The sequence below is a fragment of the Vollenhovia emeryi genome, unplaced genomic scaffold, assembly GCF_000949405.1.
Source record: "Vollenhovia emeryi isolate VEMERY1.0 unplaced genomic scaffold, V.emery_V1.0 DF939201.1, whole genome shotgun sequence".
Classification (NCBI taxonomy): domain Eukaryota; kingdom Metazoa; phylum Arthropoda; class Insecta; order Hymenoptera; family Formicidae; genus Vollenhovia; species Vollenhovia emeryi.
The window spans coordinates 1710-26261 of NW_011967165.1; the positions used below are offsets into that span (position 1 = coordinate 1710).

The 24552-nt window shown below is 42.2% G+C and overlaps 2 protein-coding genes across 7 annotated transcripts; one reads left to right on the top strand and one right to left on the bottom strand.

Annotated features, from left to right (window-relative positions):
- Window positions 1-768: 768 nt before the first annotated feature.
- On the top strand, window positions 769-6117 carry LOC105561747 (E3 ubiquitin-protein ligase TRAIP-like). 2 transcript variants are annotated; one of them, XM_012012010.1, is made up of 7 exons: window positions 780-1212; window positions 2093-2446; window positions 3311-3397; window positions 3459-3551; window positions 3637-3742; window positions 4133-5587; window positions 5653-6117. In XM_012012010.1, the coding sequence occupies exons 1-6, from the start codon at window positions 1082-1084 to the stop codon at window positions 4463-4465; spliced, it is 1104 nt and encodes a 367-aa protein (XP_011867400.1). In that variant the 5' UTR covers window positions 780-1081; the 3' UTR covers window positions 4466-5587; window positions 5653-6117. The 2 variants fall into 2 exon arrangements, with proteins under 2 accessions (XP_011867401.1, XP_011867400.1); XM_012012011.1 differs by lacking the exons at window positions 3311-3397; window positions 5653-6117 and having other exon boundaries at window positions 769-1212; window positions 4133-4958.
- LOC105561746 (dystrobrevin beta-like) lies at window positions 5630-23613 on the bottom strand. Of its 5 annotated transcripts, none has more exons than XM_012012005.1 (17): window positions 23255-23613; window positions 16944-17108; window positions 16094-16310; window positions 15872-15954; window positions 15631-15782; window positions 15437-15545; window positions 15190-15356; window positions 14989-15116; window positions 14797-14895; window positions 14614-14695; window positions 14378-14416; window positions 14177-14295; window positions 13210-13375; window positions 12673-12992; window positions 11051-11196; window positions 7776-7835; window positions 5630-7114 (listed from the first exon to the last, which is right to left on the bottom strand). In XM_012012005.1, exons 2-17 carry the CDS (start codon window positions 17101-17103, stop codon window positions 6855-6857), a joined length of 2307 nt encoding a protein of 768 aa, XP_011867395.1. In that variant the 5' UTR covers window positions 17104-17108; window positions 23255-23613; the 3' UTR covers window positions 5630-6854. The 5 variants fall into 5 exon arrangements, with proteins under 5 accessions (XP_011867395.1, XP_011867396.1, XP_011867397.1 ...); XM_012012006.1 differs by lacking the exon at window positions 23255-23613 and adding an exon at window positions 17972-18384; XM_012012007.1 differs by lacking the exon at window positions 23255-23613 and having other exon boundaries at window positions 14183-14295; window positions 16944-18384.
- Window positions 23614-24552: the final 939 nt, after the last annotated feature.

Consider the following 24552-nt stretch of genomic DNA (forward strand, 5'->3'; position numbering starts at 1 on the left):
TCTAGCGAATCAAGAATTATGATACAACGATCGAATTCGGGCCTGGGAATAGCAAAATCGTTTGCGAATTGTAATATTTTTAATTTTCGGGACTTGCGATCTTTTTGCGCCAAGTTATAAAAGTGTAAAAACTTAATTTTATCGCAAACAAAAGAGGACCGCCGATAAAAATTTGGCGGGGGCGGCGGAGGGCCTCTTTAGATTAACTTTTCTATTGTATGAAATTTTAAGTTGGTCTAAAATAATCTTTTATGCGATAGATTTTCGTTTGCGCATTTACAGTACGATTTTTGTTACACATTTATATAGTGGTACTGGTTTTATCGGATAACTATTGGTTACAGTAGTTAAATCCGAATCGGTGAACCCTCCGATCTTTTTGAAGCGACACTATTTTTTGTATTTTTGAACGCTGATTACGAATATGAGAATAAAAATTTGCGACAAGGTCATTTTCAAGGTCAAAACTAAAAAACTGAAGAAATATAACTTTAATTTTATAAACCTGTTGATTATTTATTAATTTTGTACGATATATAATTTATGTACGACTGTTTTGTTCTTCGTGTGTTTTTTTCAGATTCTTGCATGGTATCGTCTCCTCCTGACGCTCTCTTTTGGCCGGTCCTTGTACGCTGTTCGCGTATAGTGTTTGTTGGTGTCGGTACGACAGGTATCCTAACCTCACAACTGTCAGATTTTAACAATTTTTAACTCTCTTAGTAGTGCCGAGCGACAATTTTAACTTGCAAATTCGTGTTTTACAGGCAAAAATACACGATCCTATGAATTTTCATGAAAAACGGAGAATGAGAGACTCCTTCAGTATTACCTGAAGACTTTATCGACAGTGCTTGAAAATGGGCGTAGCGGAGTAGTTTCAAAAATAAAAGTGGGCGTAAAGCGCTGGAAACTGCTTAGCGAAATGGTAACAAGTAAAACACCAGAGTGGCCGCTCTCAGGTTTCTCTCTGGTTTCACTGACTTGACGCCATTTGTCGTGTTGAGGTTCACGTTCATTCACGGTTACCGTTGACACGCTCGTTCCGCGAACGCGCCTTCAACTTTGGTCCCACGCGAAAATGAAGGTCGTCTGCATCATCTGTCACGATTCGCTGCTGTCGCCCGAGAGCAACGAGGAGTCCGGGGACATCGTTTTCACCCTTTGCGGCCATGTGTTCCATCACCGCTGCCTGTTGCAGTGGCTCGAGATGTAAACACGGGCTAGGTTAAGGTTTCCGCGCGTATCCGTCCGTCTGCCTCTTTCCAGGCCCGCAGCGCGTGTCCCGTTGCGTCTTGACCCTAGAACGGTGCGCATTTCGTCTCTACCCTCGCTACGGTACGGACGTTGGTTTCTTCTCGGCCCTGCCTCCTGCCGAAGACCAATATGGAGCTCGTCCGCCATGGGTCTTTGGTGTCGGATGCGATAGTTTCAATTGAGGGAGTTTTCGATCGTACAATGCTTGGCGTTTTCACGCTCGAGCCCCTGCTCGGCGTCCCAAGTGCAGCTTACGGCGGTACGGACGAGCGTGGTACCCAGTTGACGGGACGTGCCGTAATTCTGGCTTGCAATCCTGGATTTTCTTTGGTAACCAGTGAGTTGTATACGCCAGACTGTAAGCCGCACGTAGAAATTTGGAAAACGTGAATTTATGCCCGGTTAACGAATTGCGATCTGTAAAAGGAACGGCGTGTCGAAAAAATAGTCGAAATGCTCTGGGCACGTGTGACCAAGGCCGTCCGAAGGGGGGGGGGGGATCAGCAAAAAATTTAGCCTATTTGGCATACCTTGTCGCGGTGAGAAAGCTATTGCCAAAAGGTGTACATATATGTATATACACCTTTATATATGTATATATATATTTGAAATCATATAAGTATTCTGGAAGTAATATTTTAACAATATAAATGATACCCCCCCCCTGGCAAAAATTATACGGACGCCCTTGCGTGTGACCCAGTGTACTGTTCTAGGGTCAAGAAAAATGCGGATAAGGCAAATCTGTTATTTCGCTGTGAGATTTCCACTTTAGTTTTTAAAGCAGATGAAATCGATTGGACATTCATTAATCCTGCACGTGCTTGTTCTGCAGATCGAAAACCTGCCCGCAGTGTCGTAAGAGAACGACGGAGAATTTAATCCAAAATGCTCACTTCACGTTTGCGGCCACCGAGAGCGACAATGTAGATAACGCGGACATTATGACCTTGCAAGGGAGTATCGACAGTCTGCGATATAAAGTCTTGCTGGTCGAAAGGAACAACAAGCACTACATTGCGAAGAATCATAACCTGGAGAAGCAGAACGCCGCCCTTAGACAGGAAGTGCATAAAATCGAGAGCGAGAGCAGGAAGCAGAGCGCGAAAATCAACCACATGAAGTCGGAGTTATCCATGTGCAGCATGAGGCTGTGTCAGAAGCAGACTGAAGTGATACATTATCGACAGTACGTTCATGTTGAGCTTCTTATAATTTAATTCAGCATTGACAGCTTATTGTTCAAGCATCAATTATTCGCTGAGCTCGTTGCCAACCCAACTGGCAAATTTTATTAAATTAGTTACGTAAGTTGGTCCAATAAGGACCGAAACGTATACAGGATGAGGAAAGAGTACAGAAAACCTTGAATTTTTTGAAAACTGCATTTTAGAAATAAACCTTGAATTTCTTAAAGGCAAACCTCAATTTCTTATTGATGTAGATGTAGATACATCCACTTCTCTATGTGGCGATCGAACGAAAAACCAACAATGTTTTGTTTGAACCCAGGTCTTCGGATTACCAGACCAGCGCACAATCCTCTGCGCCACGATCGCCACCCTCTATTTCTTATTATATCTTCTTTTCTATTAATTAGAACGACTTGTGTCTGAAACATTTTTTGTTTGTCTAACAATTTTTTTTAGATATTCCAAGAAAACTTGGTAACTTTTTTCCATATTCATCATACGATATCTCGATAACTGTTTGTCGTGAGGAAAAATGATACAGGACTCTTTGACTTGATTTGGTGTCAAGAATATGCCGTTGCAATAGTACTTCAGTTTTTACAAACGTTTGTGTATACATGAAAACTCCAAGGAGATACGTTTCTTTGATTTTATCAAATGAGCTTGCCTAGGAAAAATTTCTTGTATTGTTACTTGAGATGAACCTGAAATAAGGTCGAAACGTTGTAACTAATTTAATAAGATTTGCCAGTTGGGTTGACAGTAAGCTTACCTTTTTTAATTTATAATCACTGGCGACTATAAGTGATATTTTTCTTTCATTGATTGTTCTATCTAATCTTTGTTGTATGCATTTGCAGCTTGTACAAAACGCTATCAAAGGGTATACAAGAAATGATTGAAAAAATGAAAGCTTATACCTCCAGTAAAAGTTCTCTTACGAAAAAGTATGTCTTGTTTATATACCTCGATCTCAATGCCTCACAACTTACTTGTCACTGATTCTAGGTTGGCAGACGAGAGGATGAAAAAAATCGAACATCTTGAAGAGCAGCTTAAGAAGCATCCTGATTCCCCAACGACAGAAAAATCTAAGTGCTTGTATGTATTTTCAATACTGAAAATTGTACTCTGGATCTTACCACAAAATCTCTAACGTTTACGTTCTTGTTTTTTCTGTCTTTAGAAAATCTATCGTTTCGGAAGTACAACATGCGAATACGTTACCTTGTGAACGTGAAAATTTGTCCCCACAACATGAAATTCGTAAATTGGAAAAGACTGATACCCAGGTAAATAATTTAATTCTGAATTACACTAATAGAGAATAGTAAGACGAATTCTTATGATAGAAATTAGTTTGCTTTTACCATACATTTCTAATGAGTATTTAATAATATTGTAATCTTTTGCATTTTGAAAAATAAAAATAATTCTCAAGTTTATAATACGTTACAATGTAACGATACATACTGTTATTTTTATAGATTACATTAAAAAAAATAGAGACAGTATTTCTCACGGTTTTTACATGTGAAATTAAGTATAAGTTTCTCGTATGTTTTATATGATGATTATATTCTTTGATAATTATTTCTGTGTTATTGAAAGTTATGTTATTCTAAATAATATTTTTTTTCTTTAGGTCCTCTACATGTATAATTGATTTCTTTTTCTTTTAGCAAATGAACACAGTACAGGAAACCGATGTACAAACTCTTGTTGCGTTGCAACATGTAATGAGACAGATTTTTCCATTTCATAATTCGAAAATGTATAATTCTCATCATCTACTATTAAACTCTGTGTTCGATAATTCTCCGTTCGTCGGGCACCCAGCGAGATCCGTTAGAAAAAGACCAAGGATGATGAATTTGCAACCAGATAGTAGCAGCGATGAAACAAATGATGTAATTGTAGACGATATTGAAATCAATACGGGGATAAGTTTACCATCAGCGTCAGATGATACAATCGTTTCTAATGAAGCGAGTGAGGAAGAATTATATGAATAATTCTACATTCGATGAGTGCCCGACAATTAGAAAAAAAAAGAAATGTTTGCGATCGGCTACTAGTAGCGATAAAACAAATAATAGGCGATGTTAGAAGCCCCGCTGGGATAAATTCACAATCAAACCAGGAAAAGTTAAAACTAAAGGGAGTATCGAAATTATTTTTTAATTAAGCCCATGTTAAAAGTAATTTAGCATTAAAATTTTTTACTGTAGTTTACGTCAACATCTGTTGCATTTATTAAATTATAAACAGAGAATAGAATCCTAATGCTACGCATTAAGTTTCGAATTATTTTCCTTTATGATAGAATCTCTTCCTCAATTTTCATTTTTGTTTAAATCTGGAATCAATTATAACCGAAATATTTGCTTTGCTTTTATTGGTAGACTAGCGACAAATGTCGATACGTGTTTCTTATTTTGTGTTTTAGCCTGGGCACATTGCGAGCAAAAAGAAACTTCCAATTTAAATAAAGCAACTTTACCAATGCCTTTCTCGTCATGAACAATTTTTTTTACCGATAATTCGTGGCAAATATAATCTTCCAATTGGACGCAGTTCTGCAATGCGGAACCAACTTTGAAACCATACTTTTCCGCTAGAGTGAATTTCGCGAAACATTACAAATAAAATTTTGCGCCAACGTTATCCTAAATATAACTAAACTATAATCCTTCTTAAAAATGTCATACGTTTTTTAAGAGTTAGATTATATATTATACAGTAAAAAAAATCAATAAAAATGGTACAGTTGTTACTGCATAACTGCGTCTAATATATTTTAAATTTTATATATGTGATAGAAATATTATCCATTTCGTAAGTGCCATTTCGTAAGTATACAACGCTGAAACCTATTAAAATTAATATAAAAATTTGTTTGTATCTTCTTTACATTAATGCTTCTAACAAGATAACGTATATTTATTAATTGGAAAACTATTTTAATACAGAGTATTTGTGTGTGCGTGCATTTGCATTTGTAAACCATCTACCTCAAGAGAAGATCTACACACGATTCTCGACGTAGTGCATAATCGGAATCGCTTACAACAAGATAGGTAACACAAGATAATTATGATCGGGAGAAAATATGAACGAAGTTATTACAATAAGAGGTAATTTATCTGTTGAGGGGTTAAACAATAACCATTTCGATGTATATCTATAAACTTTTATTCAGTTTTCATAGGCGCTACATCATTTTCATACGTAAAGAGATAGACAAAAGGAATTCTGACGTCAAATATGCATATATACATAGGATACTTCGCGGACAGGGCATGCCATTTAAATGTTACAAAACGCATTGGTTCTTATCAGTAGCAGTCATGTTTCAACAATTGGATTATTAATCGGAATACTCTTACATCCTAGGAACTGAACAAACGAGTACTTTGTACGTAAGACTAGTTTCGTTTCTCTACTCTTTTTTTTATTCTGCAATTGTAAATGCAAATTCGGCATTTGAAGCGTCATCTAATGCGTCAATACTTTTACACTCGTTTATATATTATTACTTTATTTTACTTAATAGCGTTTATTGTACGTCAAGCGTCGGTACGAATGTACAAAAACACACTTTGGCTCTCGAAAAACCAAGTTTCCGCTAAACTCGTAATTTATTAAAAAATTGATTTAATTGCAATCACCTTACTGTTACTTCAGTTATTTCAGATTTGGTCAATGGTATGATAACTTGTGCAAAATTTTCCGTATAATCTATAATATAAACGTCTGCGTGAATGAGTAATATTGCGAGATGATAAAACCATTTTGTCAGTTAATATATGTACAGACATATGTTACCTTAAAAATTAAATTAGCTTTATAAGCGATGGAATTACAAGATACGTACAGTACTCTTGTGTATTGCATTTAATTCGCTTAATAGTAATTACAAATAGTGGTAACAATAATAACAATAAATGAAAAAATATAATACAACGCAAATGCTTATTTTCGAGTCGCGTTTATGTATATATGTATGAGTGTATATTTAACAAACTCTGAAAGTCTTATTACATCGCGAGTTGCAAATAAACGGAGTAGCAAAATCATTGTATGCGCACGATACAAATGCCATTCTAAGAATGAATTACGGTACTTGTCTCGTACGCGTGAAAATCCACGTGACTCTCGGAACAGTTGATCCGACGATTTTCGCGTCGTCCCTCGGCCGCAAGTACCGCCTTGCAAAATGCAAATAGCTTTCCGAAATCGCACGACATTCAATTTTTCCTAAGATTACATTGTATACTAATATCGAAGTATTAGTCCACAGCATATGTGTATGTGTATGTGATTTGATCGCGTCTTCTTCAACGGATTCCTCAAATTCGTATTCTTTAGCACGTAACGTCCAGTACCCCCTGCTGGGTCGGCTTATCGATTGACCCATCTTTTCACCGCTTCCGCCCAGTTGGCTTCATCTTCATCTTCCTTCTCACCGTCCGCCTCCTCTCTCTCGCCTCTCTCCTGATCTTGGTCGCTGGACAGCGTGGCCGACGGTGTCTGCGGTATATTGTTACGAGATCGTAATTCCGCCAAAAAGTCATTCTCCTGCTGATAACGCCGTTGCAGCTCCTCTCGCCAGGAATTCCCGCCGCCGCTGCTATCGTCTCCATCCTCCCCGGCTTCAAAGTCTACAAGTAGACGCGACCCGTTTCAAAATTCAGTTGCACGCATATTGAGGCCGTTCATTACATTTCTAGCTTTCGGTTTAAACGATAAAAGATAAAGTAGCATATTTATATTCGCCGAGTTTAACTCCATTTCTCTGTGTCTTTCTCTCTCTCTCTCGCTCACTTTGCCTTCCCAAGTAGGTCTCAACCTCGAAGAAGGTTTACGTCGTACCAAGAGAATATTATCTGATATTTGTACATATATAGACTTATAACTATAGACGAATAAAAATATAATCATCTGTGAGGATATACGACAAAGATCCATAGGACAACTTATCTTAATATTATCGTCAGAAGTATACATCGTAGTGTGTGCGTGATACTTATGAAGATGACAGAAATGTAGAGATGTTTTTAGATATGAATACGAATATATAATATATATACATATATTGTATGTACATATATATGTACACGTTTGATCTTTGCAAAATTAATGTTGAAGGTACCAAAGTAAAAACTGAAAACCGAAATGTCAACGTAGAGACTCGGTAGATAATCGGCGCTTGAAAAGTTACGGGATTGCTTCGACTGAAGAAGAGCGACATTGCGAATATCTAAGGTGCAAACGAAAGTAAAAGTAATGAAAGTCTCAAAATCGAACGATAGAGATACTTACCTAGCGGTTTTCTGATGTTCATTAGTCCCGAGTTGTGAGAATGGTCCTCCTGGTCTGAGTCTGCAAGCCACCAGGACACATTCACGGGGGGTGCATCACACACATTCCATAACACGTCTAAAGTGTCATTTGTATATTGTATATAGTATATCGGAAAGTCTATTTTTTGTCTCGGCCAAATTTCATTGGGAAGATATACATGCAGTCCGTCTAACAAGAGCGCGACAGGCATAATTTTGCTTGTTGTAATAAAATAAAATAAAAACTGCACGTTACTTAATCGATTTCGTATTAAACAGCTGTTTACTCGTTGTCGATAATTGGCATTTTCTAGAGACTGCTTCTTACTTGACAGCGCATCTTCGAGGTAAAGATTTTCATGCATCAGACAAATCTATTCAACTGGCCTTGTTTTTTTACGACGCTTTAGCTTTATACATTTTTAGACGTTCTCGATCGGGTTTGCATTGGCCAGTCTAACATTTCGACGTCGTTTTCTTCCCACCACTGGGTGCAATTTTGAATTATTGCCCATGAATTAAGTTTGTTGACGATTTGTTGGAAAAGTCTATCGGAAATAAGTCAAGATTAAGCCAAGATAGGCCAACATTAGTTTGTGAAAGAAGCTCCATAAAGAGAACATAATTGCCCTAATCACGATCAATATTTGCGTGCGCCAGAGCGATTCTTTTTTCGAACAGGAGAAACTTTTGATTGCGCTATAAAAGTTCAAGTTATGAGTAGGCAACTTGGAATGCTTTCGCAGAATATATCTATACTTTCTTCCTTCAATTTCACTGGGTGAGGATTGATAAAAGACTCGTCGCGCATTCTGGTAGATCATTGCAGTTCTCGAGTTAGTCCTCTTGGTTGCGGATACAAGGACTTGGAATTGTACGCGGCACTAATAGCCAATTTGTTCCCTCACGAAAGTCAGACAATAACCGAGATTGCAGAAGGAGAGTTCCATTAGCCGATTATTTGAATCGGATTTCTAAGCGAAAGTTTTATCGGTCACGCTCTTGTTAGACAGACTGTCCTTATCCATGTAGAAATACAATTATAATTTCGTATCTATTTCTAATTAACTTTTTATCGTGTGACGTCTCCTTACGTAAGACTTGGACAATTTTGAGTTCTCGTGTTTGATTTTACACGTGTTACGAGTTTGTTGGTCTAAAAGGTGATCCGACTCTCGGAGTTTTCTTTGCAGAGCAACAATTATATTCCGAATTTCTTGGGATTGCGGATTAGATTGTGGTTTCTGTGATGTAGTGTAGTCCGCCGTGTGCTATTCCACTAGGCTAATATTAACTAAGTCTATTCTAGAAAGAAAATAAATGAAACCATGTAGAAATGGCAACAGGCAAATATACAGACTATTTTCCAGGCCGTTCGGACTAATTTTAGCACTCGGTCCCACTAACAGACGTAATGAGAATGGTTCGTGTGCGTGCACGGTTTGCATCTAGAGACAACGTGTTTATGGCACCCATTCGTGTAAACCTTTCTCGTTACTTCGTTTAGTAGGATGCGATTAAATTATACCGAACGTTTCAGAAACAAACTGTATAGAGAGAAAATATACACAGTATCCCATATTGCACTTTCTCTCGGTCATTAGATATTGCAGGATATAATATGACAAAACTGTTAAATACTATTATCTTTTTCGAGAGAAATTTATTAAATATCTTAATGTGTAAAATATCTCAAGTGTAAGGAAAAAATGTTTCGAAACAAACGTAATTGCGGGAAGAAAGTGTAATAGTTTTAACAGGGGACCCTGTGTGTGTATATTTCCGTATTTACATATTTTCAAGAGATCTGTAAACGTTTTTCGTATAAAACTATTATTACATTATTAGAAATTTGTAAAACTCGTGTATAATGCAAGATGTCGTGAAACTAGCTCGAAAGTCACTTATCTCGACGTTTTACGATCGAAACGGGATTCACGTCGATCATTATTCACCTTCCTGCAAGGAATGTTGTACTTACACGAATTTCCAGAATACGAACGTATATACATGAAGGTGCATCCAAGTTCGATTCAAGTATATCCGATGGAATTTCTTACGTATAGATAGCATTTGGTATGGATCATCTCACAGATCGTCTATGAATATCAAGACTAGGAACAGATGAAGAGTCGCATCTTTTTCATGCTATATATGTGATCCTTTGATGACATGAGAGAATATAAATGCGACGTGGCATGCCTGTACATTCAGCTCAAATGCGATGATTGAGAATATTTCAGAGGTAAATGTTAGTAGCGAGTAGTTGAAAGGTAAATCCTGCGTCGTGTTATTTCTTGCAGTTTTAAGTCGAGTTGAAAACAATAAAATAATGATATACATACGGTGTGCGAGAGGTGAGCATACCCGACTTTGAAAAATTCGAGATATCTGTCTTTGGCTAATATTTGTATATTCAGAACGACTAGGTGTGAGGAAGAAAGGAACGTCTCGTATAAAATGGCATGAAACACGCAAACTAATTGATATATACATCTGCCAGTAGTGTGGTAGTGGTGAGAGTAATAATAATAAAAGTAGCAGAAGAGCAAAAATAGTAGCAATAGTAGTAAACAGTAGTAGTATACAATGGATATGGTCTTGTTGTAAGATACTACGCACGATAATATGGTGAAATGCAGATCAGTTTATCTATTGCTCACCTCGCCTCTGAGACAATCGAATTTGACATATATTTACGGCTCCACTGATAACGAAATCGCTTAATCCATATTGCTAACATGCCATCAGCTAAAACACGGCGATAAACGCTAACATACTTTGTAGCTAAAAGCTTGCAATATCAAATTGATCTGTACAACTCACGACGAGGCGCTACTGCCTCTTAAAAAGTTACCTTTCGTTTCGATTGTGAGATAGAGTAATACCTATATTTTGCGAAATTAATGTACCAACTATGTATTGCGTTTAAACATACTATCACGGGAAGTAGGCTGTGTGGTATCGTGTAATTATGCTATTTATAAAACTATAAGCGCAACTGGACATAGCTTTGTCAGGCGAATTTTCGTCGGCGTTGAGTTTAATGGAACTCTTACAATTTTAGAAAATTCGGAAAATATCTCTCGTACATCGTTTATAACTTCAACGTACGTTTTCTCCTGAATTTTCAGCGTATTAAGTGAGGAATATTTTCAAATCAATCAGTTCTACTTTCACGCATCTACGTCCAATTTATCAACTGTTATTATTGGTACTAATCGATTTTTTATAGCGCATCATTATTTAACATACCTGAATTTAATTCCCTCACAAGCGTTGACATGGCATTAGTAACGCTGTCGGCAGCTACCAGTAAGTCGTTTCTTAAGGATCGGCCCAAACTATTATTGGCACTGCTGGAACCGCTCCCTGGTAAGCTGTTTGTCCTGAACGCAGACCTGACATCGAAAATCTCTATTTTCTTGGCGCGAAGCAATTTCCAAAATAAAAAGTTCTTTAAAACAAAAATTGCGGCATGCAATTTTTATTGCACAAGCATTTTCCAGTCCGCTTAACGTAAACTTTTACACATTCAATTCGCTATAGTTGCTCGCGCCCAAGACATACATAAGCGTCTATAAAGTTTTAAATTAAAATTAGCAACTCATCGATTATAACAATACACACACATGCACAATTTCAGGAAGCTACGATATTTATTGGTGTCTAATGTAATGATATACTGTAATCTAACAAAAATATATCGATATGGCAAAGGTATGTGAACGCATCGCAAATGCTTCGTCTCCGATCTATTAAGATAGCTGCCGCGTTTGACCGTTACAGCACTTGCAGGATATATTTACATATCGCAACGCTTGCGTAATAAATAATAACAATGTTTTCAGGATGGATGGTGTTTTACACAAGCTTAGCAGAAAAGAGGGATCGGACGGGTAACTTGTATCGCGTCAAACTTGTATCCAACGCATCGGTACTTTCCTTACAGGATAGCTGCTTTTATATACTGTACATAAAAAATGACACACTTAAGATGACTAATGATGGTAGCAAACTAAAAGGGGATATTCACGTAAGAAACTTACATTTTGAACCTAATAGAAATTAAAGGAAATTATTCAAACAGGGTTAAAAAGCGACATGACATGGGATATACAAATATATCTACTATATATATATTTAGTCGATATAAATCTGACGATTTAAGTAACATCTTACGGGGTACTCTCACTTATTTCGCGCTAGTACCACATTACTCTTAACACTAGCTTAATTAGAAATCGCTCATATTCGCATGCAGGATAATTTAGGAGTTCTTTAGCTAATTGTGAAGTAATCGTATACTGTGCAATATTTCTATGCCAATTGCTACAATAATATAGACGGGGCAAATCAATTGTTTTTCAATAAACACATGATCGGGGTATATATTTTGTATATAAGTGATGAACCTGCTTTCTTCGAGCGTCTATGTTTCAGAATTGATTTCCTTACAATTAGTCGTTTACTTGATCGATAATAATTTGAAAAGGATTCGGTCCAATGCGACGCGTGGCATAAAACTACTATCTCCAATAAGTGATATCTACTTCACGTTGTTGCGAATATTGATATAATTTAGTATTTCTTTAGCTACTCTAATTATATACCTACATTGTTAGAAGTGTATTTTTATGTACATGGAATGTACACAGATCTCTAAAGTTCGCTCGGAATGTCTAAGTGAACAAGTTTTGCTGACTATGTAATATATTATTCTGTATATATGAATCACGTGTACGAGTAAGTATCACGCATATACGTCCGTTTATAATTTTCTCTGTCTTTCGCTCTTTCCGCGCTGTAGGTTCTATCCTTTCGTTTGCAATGTACTCTCTCTCTCTCTCTTTCTCTCTTTGTGCATGCTTGCCTACCTTACATCGCCGCCAACGCACGACAAGCTATCTGGAATGGGATTCTGTATCGTGCCGAGCATTGCGTTGCCCTGCACATTAGCCACTGTCGTCGTCGGTACGGGATTTTGATAGCTCTGTGACATTTGTTGCGGCATTTGTTGTTGCATCTGCTGCTGTTGTTGCTGCTGCTGCTGCTGCTGCTGTTGAGGTGTAGACAAAGGCCCGCCGGGGGTCGGCGGCGCAGACCTGCTGCTTGGTATGGCACCGGGTGGCAAAGGCGGTGACTTCGTACTTCGTGGAGAACTGTTCGGTGTTGATCGCGGTGATGCTTGATGGTTCTATCAAGGTAGATTGAATATATCACTAATTGCGTTTCTGTCGTTACGCGAGACAATAGTCTTCTTTTATTTTAAACTTCCGCGACACACACATTTCATCGGTTTTCCTTCTTTAACAAGTTTCTTCGAAGACAAAGAACCGAGTTGAAACTCGTTTACAAACTTTAACAGTTTAACTTTTAAAGAGACAATCTTGTAAAATGGTTCGCGAGGATACCTTCAGCATTTTCATTAAACCCTCCAGCTGTACCATTAACTGCCTCCTGGAATCTTGTAACGTCGCCAGATGCGTCTCCAGTTCGTCTTTTCTCTGCCTCAAAGCTCGTAATTCTGACATTAACGCCGGATTTTCCAAACCCGCGGCTTCTATCTCCTGTTGCCTTCTGTAGCGAGAATGAAAGATTTCTTGAGAGATTGTTAGATGTGACATGAGAAAGTGGAATATATCTCAGAATAATAATATTCCACTTTACTGATTCATTTTATAAGCGTTGTGATGTGTGGTTAATGTATTAATGTAGTATATGAATGTATTAATATATGAGTTTAATGAGTATGTATATGAATATGTCCGAGAGAGAGATCAAGAACGCTCGATGTCAACGAACTCGTTTGAACTCGCAAATAGTCTCTTTGTCACTGTTACTCGGCGATATCCAAGATATTAAAAGAAGGGTTCAAAATTTTTAGGGCAATACTCGTGAAACGAAGCGAAAAGAATCTCAATTAGCGTAGGTCAAACAATTAACATTTTCCGAGTTTCGGTTAAAGTAAATTCCACAGGAAGAAGAAAGGAGAGTTTCTCAAACTCCAAAGTTTACAGAAAGATGTCTTCCTGCCATTTCTATACATGCTTCGCACCTTCGTACCACAGAATTGCGATATTCAAGCAAAATAGAGAAATGTTTGTAACTCGGAAAATATTAATTTTTCAGTCTACGTTTATTGGGACTTTTGGCTCCGTTTCGCGAGCACTGTCTGCCCATAGAGTCCTGAGCCCTGTTTTTAACATCCTGTGTAAATATATGTATCGTTTTTCTCTTTGTTCCGCTGTGCAAGCTATGCAACCAAAGTGACACAAAGCAAAACAGAACGTTCTGAACATGCGTGATCCTAGGATGGGTCAACGGGATGAAATCGAGGTTTAGGTTTGATATAAAGGAATATAAACGACACAGGTATACCTTAACCTTGCTATCTCGCGCATAATCTCCTTGTTCTTCGCCTCGAGCTGCGATATGAGCTCGCGCTGCGCCCGCGACGCGTCTAGCGACGCCAGGTTCATGTCCGACGGCGCTCGAACCTGTAACCAGAAGCGTCGTCGTTCCGCGTGAAACCATCCGCGACGTGAATTCTTATTGGAGGTCTAAACGATGTATACTTACCGCTTGATCTGCCTGGGACATTCTGGACGCGGTACGAGGCTGTTAACGAGGCAGTTATAAAATTAATATTAGTGCCAGGGAGCGGCCACGATAGTGGAAAACGTTACAACAGTTTAATTGGCTTTTGCAAATTTAAGAACACTCGGCGCGCTCTAACGTTAAGCAAATTACGGAAATTACGCGTGGCTGTGTGTAGATAATAAGTGTAAAATGTATATAAATATTTAAGGACTTACCATGGTCCTCGCTTCTTGTGCCAACCTTTGTGCATATCGTGCTATTAATTTATGTTCATCGTCCAGTCTTGAACTGTCCATACTGGACGATATACAAAAGGAATAAGTAAAGCATTTGGCGTCTGCGCGCGAACGGCAAAGGCAAATAAATTGTGCATAAATGATAATCTCGCTCGAGCTTACCTTCTCAGGGTCGAGCGACTATCCACCGATCCTGAATCAAAGGGAGCCATAAATCCTGGATCTGGAAAACCGTTGTGAGATGGTAAAGGTGACGGTGGGCTGGAACGTAGTGAATTTATTTGGATTGTAAAATTACGCCGAGACACAAGGAGCGATTGTAAAGCGCAAGTGCAAAACGATAGAGATACTAACACTATATGCGACAGATCTAGCGTCTTCTCGGGCTGCTCCGGGAATCGCGGCAGACTGTTCTTCCCCTTCTCGGGGACGCATCTGAAGCTCTTTCGCAGGGAGTGACCGATCTGCTTGCTCGGCGATTTCTAATCGACGAAAGTTACATCATTGTGAGAGAGTAACGCAGGATTTAAATAGATAAACAATGAGAGCACGTACGAAGCTGCTGTACTCGCGCGTTTCATGATCATTATTGTGCGTCCCTGAAACTTTCCCACGCCAAAAGCAGTCCTGACACAGCTGGTACGAGTGGCACTTCTGACATCTGTATCGGAACCCAGTGAAGTTCTCCTTGTGACACGCGTCGCACATGATAGGATGGGCAACTGGAAGCACGAAGGACGGCGTGTGAGATCTCATTCGCCGATCGATCACCGCCCCCGGCTAATCTCTCGACTACAATTACCCGTTTCCACGGCCGCCATTCTGTGATATAACGGCAACCAGATTAAGCAATGCGGCCCGGGATCCGACATGAGCGTGTCCAGGAAGTCGTTGACGGTGACTTTGGAGTTCTGCCGCATACAAGGCATTATCCCGTTAAGTCCGGCAACGCATTTAGAGCGGCGCAACACGCATACGTGCATATCGCGTACGTACCGCGGGAAAGATGGAGTTGGCGAGACCGTCGGAGTAGCCGAAGGACGGGGACTCGTAGACCGCCGCGGTCAGGGCTAGTACCTCCTTCAGATAATCGGCGAACCTCCAGTGTATCATGTGCCCGTTGCTGTCGGATATCTGCGAGTATATATCTGCCCGTGGGACAAACATCGTTAGTGAAATTAGCTCCAGCGGTCACTGGGAGAGCGGAGGAGGAAACTATTTGCTCGCGTGGGCTTACATCGAAATTTGTCCATGAGCTTTCCCGCGCATAACGTCGCCAGGGCCACCTTGACCGAGAACACGGATATCTTATTGTTCTCCCTGAAAGAGGATCATCGCGGTTTAAATTAGACGCTGACGATCGCACGTCTCTAACGTCGTTCAAACAAGAACAAGAGGGGAACAAAAAAACGTGAAGAGACCAACGCAGCGGCTGTTTATCTTATCGAGCTTATATTACCCGCTGGTATAAGCGGCCAGCAGCCAGTTCATCAGCAACGCCGTGGTGGCGTCGACCTTGGACTGCTGCGACACCGGCACTCTCTTGTTCAGCGCGTGAAACAGGGAAGACAGCAGCGTCTCGAGCCTGGACACCCCCAGGGTGCTCGACGGCTCCAGCGTGTTCAGGCCGTTCTCTCGAAATGCCTCGATCACGTTCCATATATCGACGTTGTGCACTGCGCAAAATCATGCATGCGTTATTAAAAAGGTACATACCTTGACATTTTTACCTTAACATCTCTTCACGCCAGATTAACTAACGCAAAAAAAAACGCGAGAGCGCCGCGTTCCCTTTAAATTCACCGCCGGCACAAAGAGAAACGTTAATTATCGTATATGTATAGCGCACGAGTGTGAGAAAATTAGCGTTTCCGAGTTAACATCCCAGCCGCGACCTAAGGATCATAAAGATGTCATGAGAATAGAATTGAAGAATAATCTTAACGGTGAATCGTCGACCTGGGAAAATTTTACGCGACCTTCTCGCGTGAACCTCTCGGAAGCCGATCAACTCCGTTCTTTTTTCTTTTTTTTTTTTGTAAAAATCTCATACCTCAGTACCAGAGCGTACGATCTTACAGTCTACTCTTATTTTTTATAGATTAAATCTGTGCTAACGAAGACCAAGTCAAAACGTTAATGTATTTATATCTATTTACTTTACTTTTTAATTTTTGCGAGATACAAACGATTTTCAATTTTATAATTTCCATTTTTTTTATGCTGTTCTCACTTCGCGGAGCGCGTTCTGCTTCCGAGGGCCTGCGTACAAGAACCTGTCGAGGCTGGAGACAAACGTATTGACTCACGGTGCACTTTCCTCTGTATGAATCTCAGCTTGCAGGCGGTGCGGTACGACGCGAATCGTATGGTGTCGAAGTTCTGCTGTCGCATCTCCTGCAGAAGCTGCAGCCGGCTGGTCTCGCCGCTGCTCCCGTTTCCGGAGCCGCCCGCGCCCTCCTCTGCCATTTTCACTGCGAAAAGCCAGCGGATGATGAGTCTGTTCGCCGATTCTCCTCGCGTCCAACGCCCGTAGCCTCGCGCGACGACGGTACCCGCCGATCCTGCGCTCGGGATCTCTCGACTGCGTTGTTTCTCTTTTCTTGTTACAGTGGCAAATTTATGCGCGGTATGAAAGATCGGCGAGTACGCGCGAAGCGAAGGTCGCCGGAGTGACTAATCGTAGATTCATTAGCCGCCAGCCACGTGCCTCGATATCTCTCGACGAGTACTCCGCAGCAACTGTGCGTTGCGCTGTTAAATTTGACTCGCAATCAGTGAGTAGTCGGCACTGTTCCTACTCAATACGTAATTTTTCTTATCTATCACGTGGCAAACTTTATTATTTTTAGCACAAATTACAATCAAAAAGATAACTACAGTTTCCATTCAATGCCATTTCATTGCTTCTTTTAACTCCATCGTTTGATTAAATTAGCGACATAATTTTTAACCGTGTGTAGTAAAATTTCTACATTTATTTGTATGTGGCAGCAAATTAAATGAAATTATTTTTTTGCACAAAAACTGTAGTTAAAAAAACCACATCTTCTGTTCAGCCCATTTTTGTGCTTTCTCTTAATTACATTGTTTAATTAAATTAACGACGTGTTGAGTAGAAGTGGCGACTGCTCGTTGAGTCAAATTTAACAATACAACTGTGTACGACGACGATGTTGCATTTCGAGTGAAGCAAACGAGACGGGATGTAATACTGCGCGTAATCTCGCAGCGAAACAAGGCTGCCGTCAAAATTAAAATTGACCTTTCAGCGGCGCTACGCGGGATATTATTTACGAGGCGTCGCTCGACTTTGCCTCATTACGTTCTCTATTACCTCTAGCTTGATACCAAGTGATACATTCCGACGCGAATTGATAAAACACTGAGACGCGTGACGAGGCAACTGGCGGAGCTGCTCCTAATTCGTAGGACGCGTCACGTCGTGATGAGAAACGGGACTGTTCAGCGTCGACTTAACGACGGCCTGGCCAGAGCTAATTAGCAATGATTAGAGAGCACACGCCGTGTGTCTGCCTCGCGGAAACGCGCCACGTGTCGTCGACGCGCGAGCATTTTCAACCCGGACTCGCGTAGAAATGATGCAACTAAATAAATAATAAACGAGGCCATTGGTACTGGCGGGCATTGTTTTATTAATACGCTGTTTTATTAACACTGAGATTTTCATCGGATAAACCAATTATACAGGGTGTCTCATTTTAAATGATCCACGCAAATATCTCCAAAGATATGGAAGATACGGAAAAATGTTTCAAACAAAAGTTGTTTGGCTCGAAGGGGGACATAAGGTGGTGCCATTGACTTGATCTTGGATAGTCATTTGAAGGATAGTCACCTTCAATTTTTTTAATGGAACCCCCTATTGTTTATTATACTATATTAATCTGCTAATTAATATGAACAACTTTTGTCCGAAACATTTTTTTGATTTGCCTAATTATATTCAATCAATTTTTCTCAGTGTATCAATGGCCTTGTTTATTATTTATCAGTTATTACATGAGCGGTTTTCCCCCCTTGTTCTTTTTACAACTTTTCCTGATCTGTGACATACATTACTGCAAACTTGCGGACGTTGCTTCTTTTACTTCGGGCACTCGCGTTAGATAATCATGGCGCTCTCTATTGTGTTCCCTTCTCTCTTTGGTATTTAAAGATTGAAACGTCGCCGAAAGAGGAACCGGATATCGCTCCTCGATATAATTATTCGCTCCGTCTGGTAGCGTTCACACGAGATTAAACTGGGAACGAGATACTCGATTTTCACTCATTTCGCGAGGGACAATTTGAACCGCGGGGAGTTAATATTAGCCTCCTCCACGGCAGACTCTTCGTCATGGGCCGTTGCTTCTTTTTTTTTTTAATTTTGCGTGGACATGTACGAAGACTATTTTCGGGAAAAGGATTGATTCAAGGTTGTTCAACCGTGATGATATAATCCGCTTTACGTAAACGACTGCCCCAGTTAGGAAACGTCGATACCCCCCCAAGTAGATGTAATTGATTTACAACTGACCGTCCGTCACCCGAGGATTATTTTTTCGGCCACCGATCTCCTCCGTGCGCCTCGTTTATTTTTTCCCCGCGCTAAATCTCGCCACCACGTAATGATTCGTTTGTGACGAATATTCCTGAAAAATGCAGCACGTTGTGTCTACGAGTGATATTCGCGATGCCAGGAAAATTTTTAGACACCGAGGATCAAGAGAAAGTATCGCAGAATTATTTCTTCTGATTTAATCTAATTAGATTTCACGTCAAAATTATAACATCGCTCCGGACGATATGATTCGGGCTCTTCAAGTTCCGCATTAGAATAGTATAATTTCATACGTTGCGCAACGCGAAAAAAAAACACTCGACGGCTCCAAAATACACACATGTACGAAATATAATGTTAAAATACGCGCCGAAATGGACGGCTCATAAAATCGTAATTAAAAATTATATCCTGAAATTGACTGTCGAATCACGTTATCTGGAGGGAGCTTGAAATAATTTTGATGGGAAGCTTAACGAGAAGCTCATTAGTTGGATTTAACTGGGGAAAACTCGCCTTTTTTTTTTTTAAACGTCTACTACAAATTTCCAGAGCGTTATGTTATCTACGAAAATAATAATGCGCCGTTCAGAAACGCTCGGCATCCGGAGATCCGGGCAATAGGGAGGAGTGCCCTGCGAGCATTCATCTTTTTTTTTCGGGATGTGCCGAGCGCGTCGCGCCGTTCGAATTATTTACACGCGACAATTCGCCGAAGACCGCGGACCGGAATGGACCGATCGGGAAGCAATGAGGGAACAATCGGCCGATAGCTCCGGTCGGAATGAGCGAACTAAACGCGGATGCCTAAGTTTGAATCAATACGATAAGTGGGCCAGGTGGGGAGCGGGGGGAGGGGGAGGGAGAGAGGGGGGAGGGAAGGGAACGTAAGATCGGCGGAAGAAACGGGGGGAACGGCCGGGAAAGGAACGCCGGGCGGCCGCGGGCGCGTTTGAAGGAACGCGCGAAACGGAGCGGGCCGCCGGGAGGCGCGGCCAACTTCAGGCGCGTCGAGAGGAAAATCTCTTCGATCCGGCGAGCCGCAGCGGCGCGGAGTCGCGCCGCCGAGAGGAACGACACACGGGGAATCGAAGCCGACGGCGGGCACGTCGATACGCGGGCGCGCTTGGATCCTGCCCTCGCTCGATTGTAGGTTCGTCACGAGGTTCGATTACTTACTCGCCCCGCGGAGTTTTCTGTCGGAGCTTCGGCAGAGCCGGTGTGCCGTTCTCGCGTCTCCAAAGGTTAGCACTTTCTGCAATTTTTCTTCTCTCTCGCTCTCTCTCTTTCCCCGAACGTATGCGTTTAACCTCAAATTGATTTGAACTTTACAGTCGAGAGAAGATCCAATTGTTCTTTTTTATTTGCTCGATTAATTTTATTGGAAGCGCGACAATTACGACGCTGCACTCGTGGCGCTTTTGATAGAATAAACCGAGTGCGAGGAGTAATTGGATCTTTTCTGGACCTCGAGTAATGGGCGCAACAAGCTACGATCGTAGAGCTCGGCGATTTGTTTGCGCGGGGAATTTCGTAAACCGCGCGCTTGCGCGGCAACGGGGGACGCGTCCGCCGAGATTTGCTCCGGGGGCGAATCTCTCGGGCAGCCGAGCTCCGATCAGTCTTAATTATTAATTCGCCCGGCGGAATGACTCGAGGTCTCACATTTTAAATTACACCATTCGTCTGTTCCTGATCTCCTACCTCTCTCCCCGCGTGTCGAGCGACGAAAAGTGTTAATTCTATCTAAAACGTCACAGGTATAATACACTGCGAAAAAGAAGCGTTGAATCAAGAAATATTACAGAGCTCATAAAGTTCTTGAAAATGCCACGTTGTCCCGCGATTGCACGAGTTTCGGGGTAAATTTTAAGAGAAAAAATTTTCTCCCCGTGTGTATATTCGAACTAAAGAAATACCGAGGGGGAAAACCGCTGAGGGCACTGTGGTGTACAGATTTGTGGTATTACTGGGCATTACTAGGCATTACTAGATATTTTTTGGGCATTAGTTTGGGCATTAGGCCTTGCTGGGGCATTGTAAAGATAAAATAAGATAAAACAAGATAATAACATAAGGTAATGCCCATTGGGCATTAGTGGGTATTAGTGTACAAGATTTTGGTCAGCGGTTTTCCCCCTCGAGAAATACAGGCATTATGGTGTACAGATTTGCGGCCTTACTGGGCATTACTAGGCATTTTTGGGCATTAGTTTGGGCATCAGGCCTTGCTGGGGCATTATAAAGATAAAATAAGATAAAGTAATGCCCATTGGGCATTAGTGGGCGTTGGTGTACAAGATTTTGGTCAGTGGTTTCCCCCTCGAGAAATACAGTCATTATGGTGTACAGATTTGCGGCATTACTGGGCATTTTTGGGCATTAGTTTGGGGATCAGGCCTTGCTGAGGCATTATAAAGATAAAATAAGATAAAGTAATGCCCAATGGGCATTGGTGTACAAGATTTTGGTCAGCGGTTTCCCCCTCGAGAAATACTGTATTTAGTCATTTCAATAACTCTTTTCTCCGTGTATTTATAACTCTGGGAAAGAAAAGACAGTTAAGCCACCCATTTTGGGGCCCGCAATTAGTAATCGAATTAGCTGGATTCTTCGTAACATTACGCTGGGAAAAATTTTGACCGTTTTCACTTGTAGTTAAGCAACTTAACATTACGGTTAGCGCCTCTTAGGCGAAAAGTATCTTTGCGTTACTGAACGTCGACAGAACTAATTGAGAGAACTGATCAGTATTACTTAAAACTCTTGGATACAGATAGAATAGCTAATTGCGATTTTTAGTTACGCGGGGTAAAATTCACAAAAGATCCGAGTTACGAACAGTCCAAGTAATTCGATTACCAATTGTGGGCCCCAAAATTAGATGCTTAACCGTCTTCTTTTTCCAGAGAATGCAATTCTACTGCCGGTTACGTTGACGGAAGTTTCGGTCGAAGTCACCCTTGGCAGAACGATCCTCCCTCGAGCACGCGGATCGCGAAAACCCCCTTTTCGGATGATCAATAATAAAACCCACAATTGGATCGGGCTTAATTAAGGACGAAAGCAGCTGCCGAATGAGTATCCGCTTTTCCATATTAAGTTACAACAAACTGGCAGTCGGTATATTTTTGCGACAACGTTAAAAACGCCGCGCTAAAATGGAGAATAACGTCGCGACGTCGCGGGAATAATTTAGCTCTCCGACGTTATTTTTTCACCTTGCGGGGCTCGCGATTTTGCCAGGCGCGACACCGTGCGTTACCGTCAACGCCGACTGGACAGTCGAGTCAGCGGGAGGCCGTAATTGATTTGATTCTCCCGTCAGTAATGGAATCGTCAGGCACGGCGCATAATGCGGCGCGTCGCGGTTTTTTAATTAAGCGACAAACGCCGGGGATAAGCGAGGCGCGCGCGGTCCACAGTCGAACAGTTAATTTTCCCGTACAATTTCGAAGTCGGAACGTCAATAAACGATGCCTCGCGGTTACCCATCAATAATTCAGCGCCTATCAGTATTAAGCTGTCACTTAACGCCGTCTCGTCCCGTGCACGCGTATTTGAGAGTCAGAGCGCATGGATTTCGGACACGGCAGCTCCAAACACAGGCGGCCGCGCACACCGACGTTCTATTTCGAAATCATTTGCAGCGCTTCACCGAATCGTTACGTTCGACAGCAATTTAGACGGCAACTGTGGATATCCGCGCCGGGCGGCCTCCGGTGGACGATCGTCCCGGCGCATCGATGAAATCTTAATCGTGCCAATTTATTATTCTCCTCTTCATCCACCGCGGCGATTTAATTAAGCGATAGCGTCTCCACTCCTGAATCGAATCACGGCGTACCTCGGTCGTGCCGCTTGTGCGCTTGCCGCGTACTGGAAGAGCGTATCGAAAAAATGTATATTTCCTAAAAGATACAAACGTACGTGAGTGCCCCGGGTGGAAAAATCGCGAGAGGGGTTACACGGGTCGGGAAACGAAAAGAGCGGGCAGCCTTGCAGGCACCTAACCTGTTCTACCGGTCGGTTGACCCATCCTACCTGCCTACCTACCTGAGGCGCTCTCTGCGCGCGTGTCTTCGGCGTGAAAAAAAAAGGGGGTACCGACGGGGGCGTGGAGTTGTCGTGCCGTGGAGGACCTCCCTCGGACGCTCCTATTGCCCCGGCCGCGTCATCGAGTCTCTCTCGGGCCGAGGGACGGGTCGCCGCGACGCCGGATCGGGTTAAGAACCGGGAGAGCGGCCCGCTCTCGGCGAACGGGAGCCGTGTCCTCGCGGCACCGCCGCGCGCGAGCGGTTTTGACAGTACGCGGAAGAACCGTCCGCCTCGCTCGCGCGACGCGGTCGATATATCGCCTCACGGCACGTGCACGCGCGGCCGGAACCGGCGGCGGCCGCCGAGCCGTGCGGCCCGCGGTACCCGCTGCTGACGAGGCGCGCGGAACGCGGCGCGGATTCTCCCCCGGATGCCGGGGACGACGTCACGGTAAACAAGCCCGCCGAACGAATCCCGATCCGACGCACGTCGCGGCCATCACTGGCCATCGCTGGATCTTCCCCGACGAGCCGCTGGCGGCGCCCGCTCGCCCGCCCCGCTGAACGGGGGGAACGAGGGGAAATCGGACCGCGCGCGGCGCGCGCGACGGATTCGAATCGCGGCTTCCCCCGCGAGCAGGGAGTCGGTTCTGTATCTTGCGACGTGGTGAAGGTGTGCTCGAAGTGAGCTGCTTTGTCTCTTTCTGGGGAAACAGTTAGAAACGCGGACCTCTGTGCGCTACTAGACCGCGAGCTTCGGGCTAAAAAGTGAGGCCGAAATCGACCATCAACTTTCCCGTGAGAGCAGGAGTCTCGCACGCGTTTCTCTTTCGAATGAACTCAAGAATCGAGCCCCTGGCCATAGTATAATTAGCAGGTCCACTCTCTGTCGACCCCTTTGATCTCTGCGATCACGTGGTATTCCGACATTATTTTAGGCAGCGATCCAGCGGCGCACGTGTGTGTACTGTAGTCGAATGTGTTGTAGTGTATCAATGCTACATTGGTCTGCCCAGAACAATGTCGGACGCGCAGACTGGATCGACGCCAAACGAAACAAATGACCGAGTGGACCTGCTAGTTATGCTATGATCTGGAGACACCCTGTGTACACACAGACGTGCACATACTACTTTATTTACCTAACAAGATACGGCGGTGCTTCACTTTTTAGCTCGAAGCTAGCAGTCTGGTATACAGAAGTCTGTGGTTAGAAAGAGACAAAGCTACTCACTTTTAGCATTTTCACTGCAGTGTAAAACCAACGGCACTATTTTTCCTACTGGATCGCTTACAAGAGCCAATCAGGATGCGGAG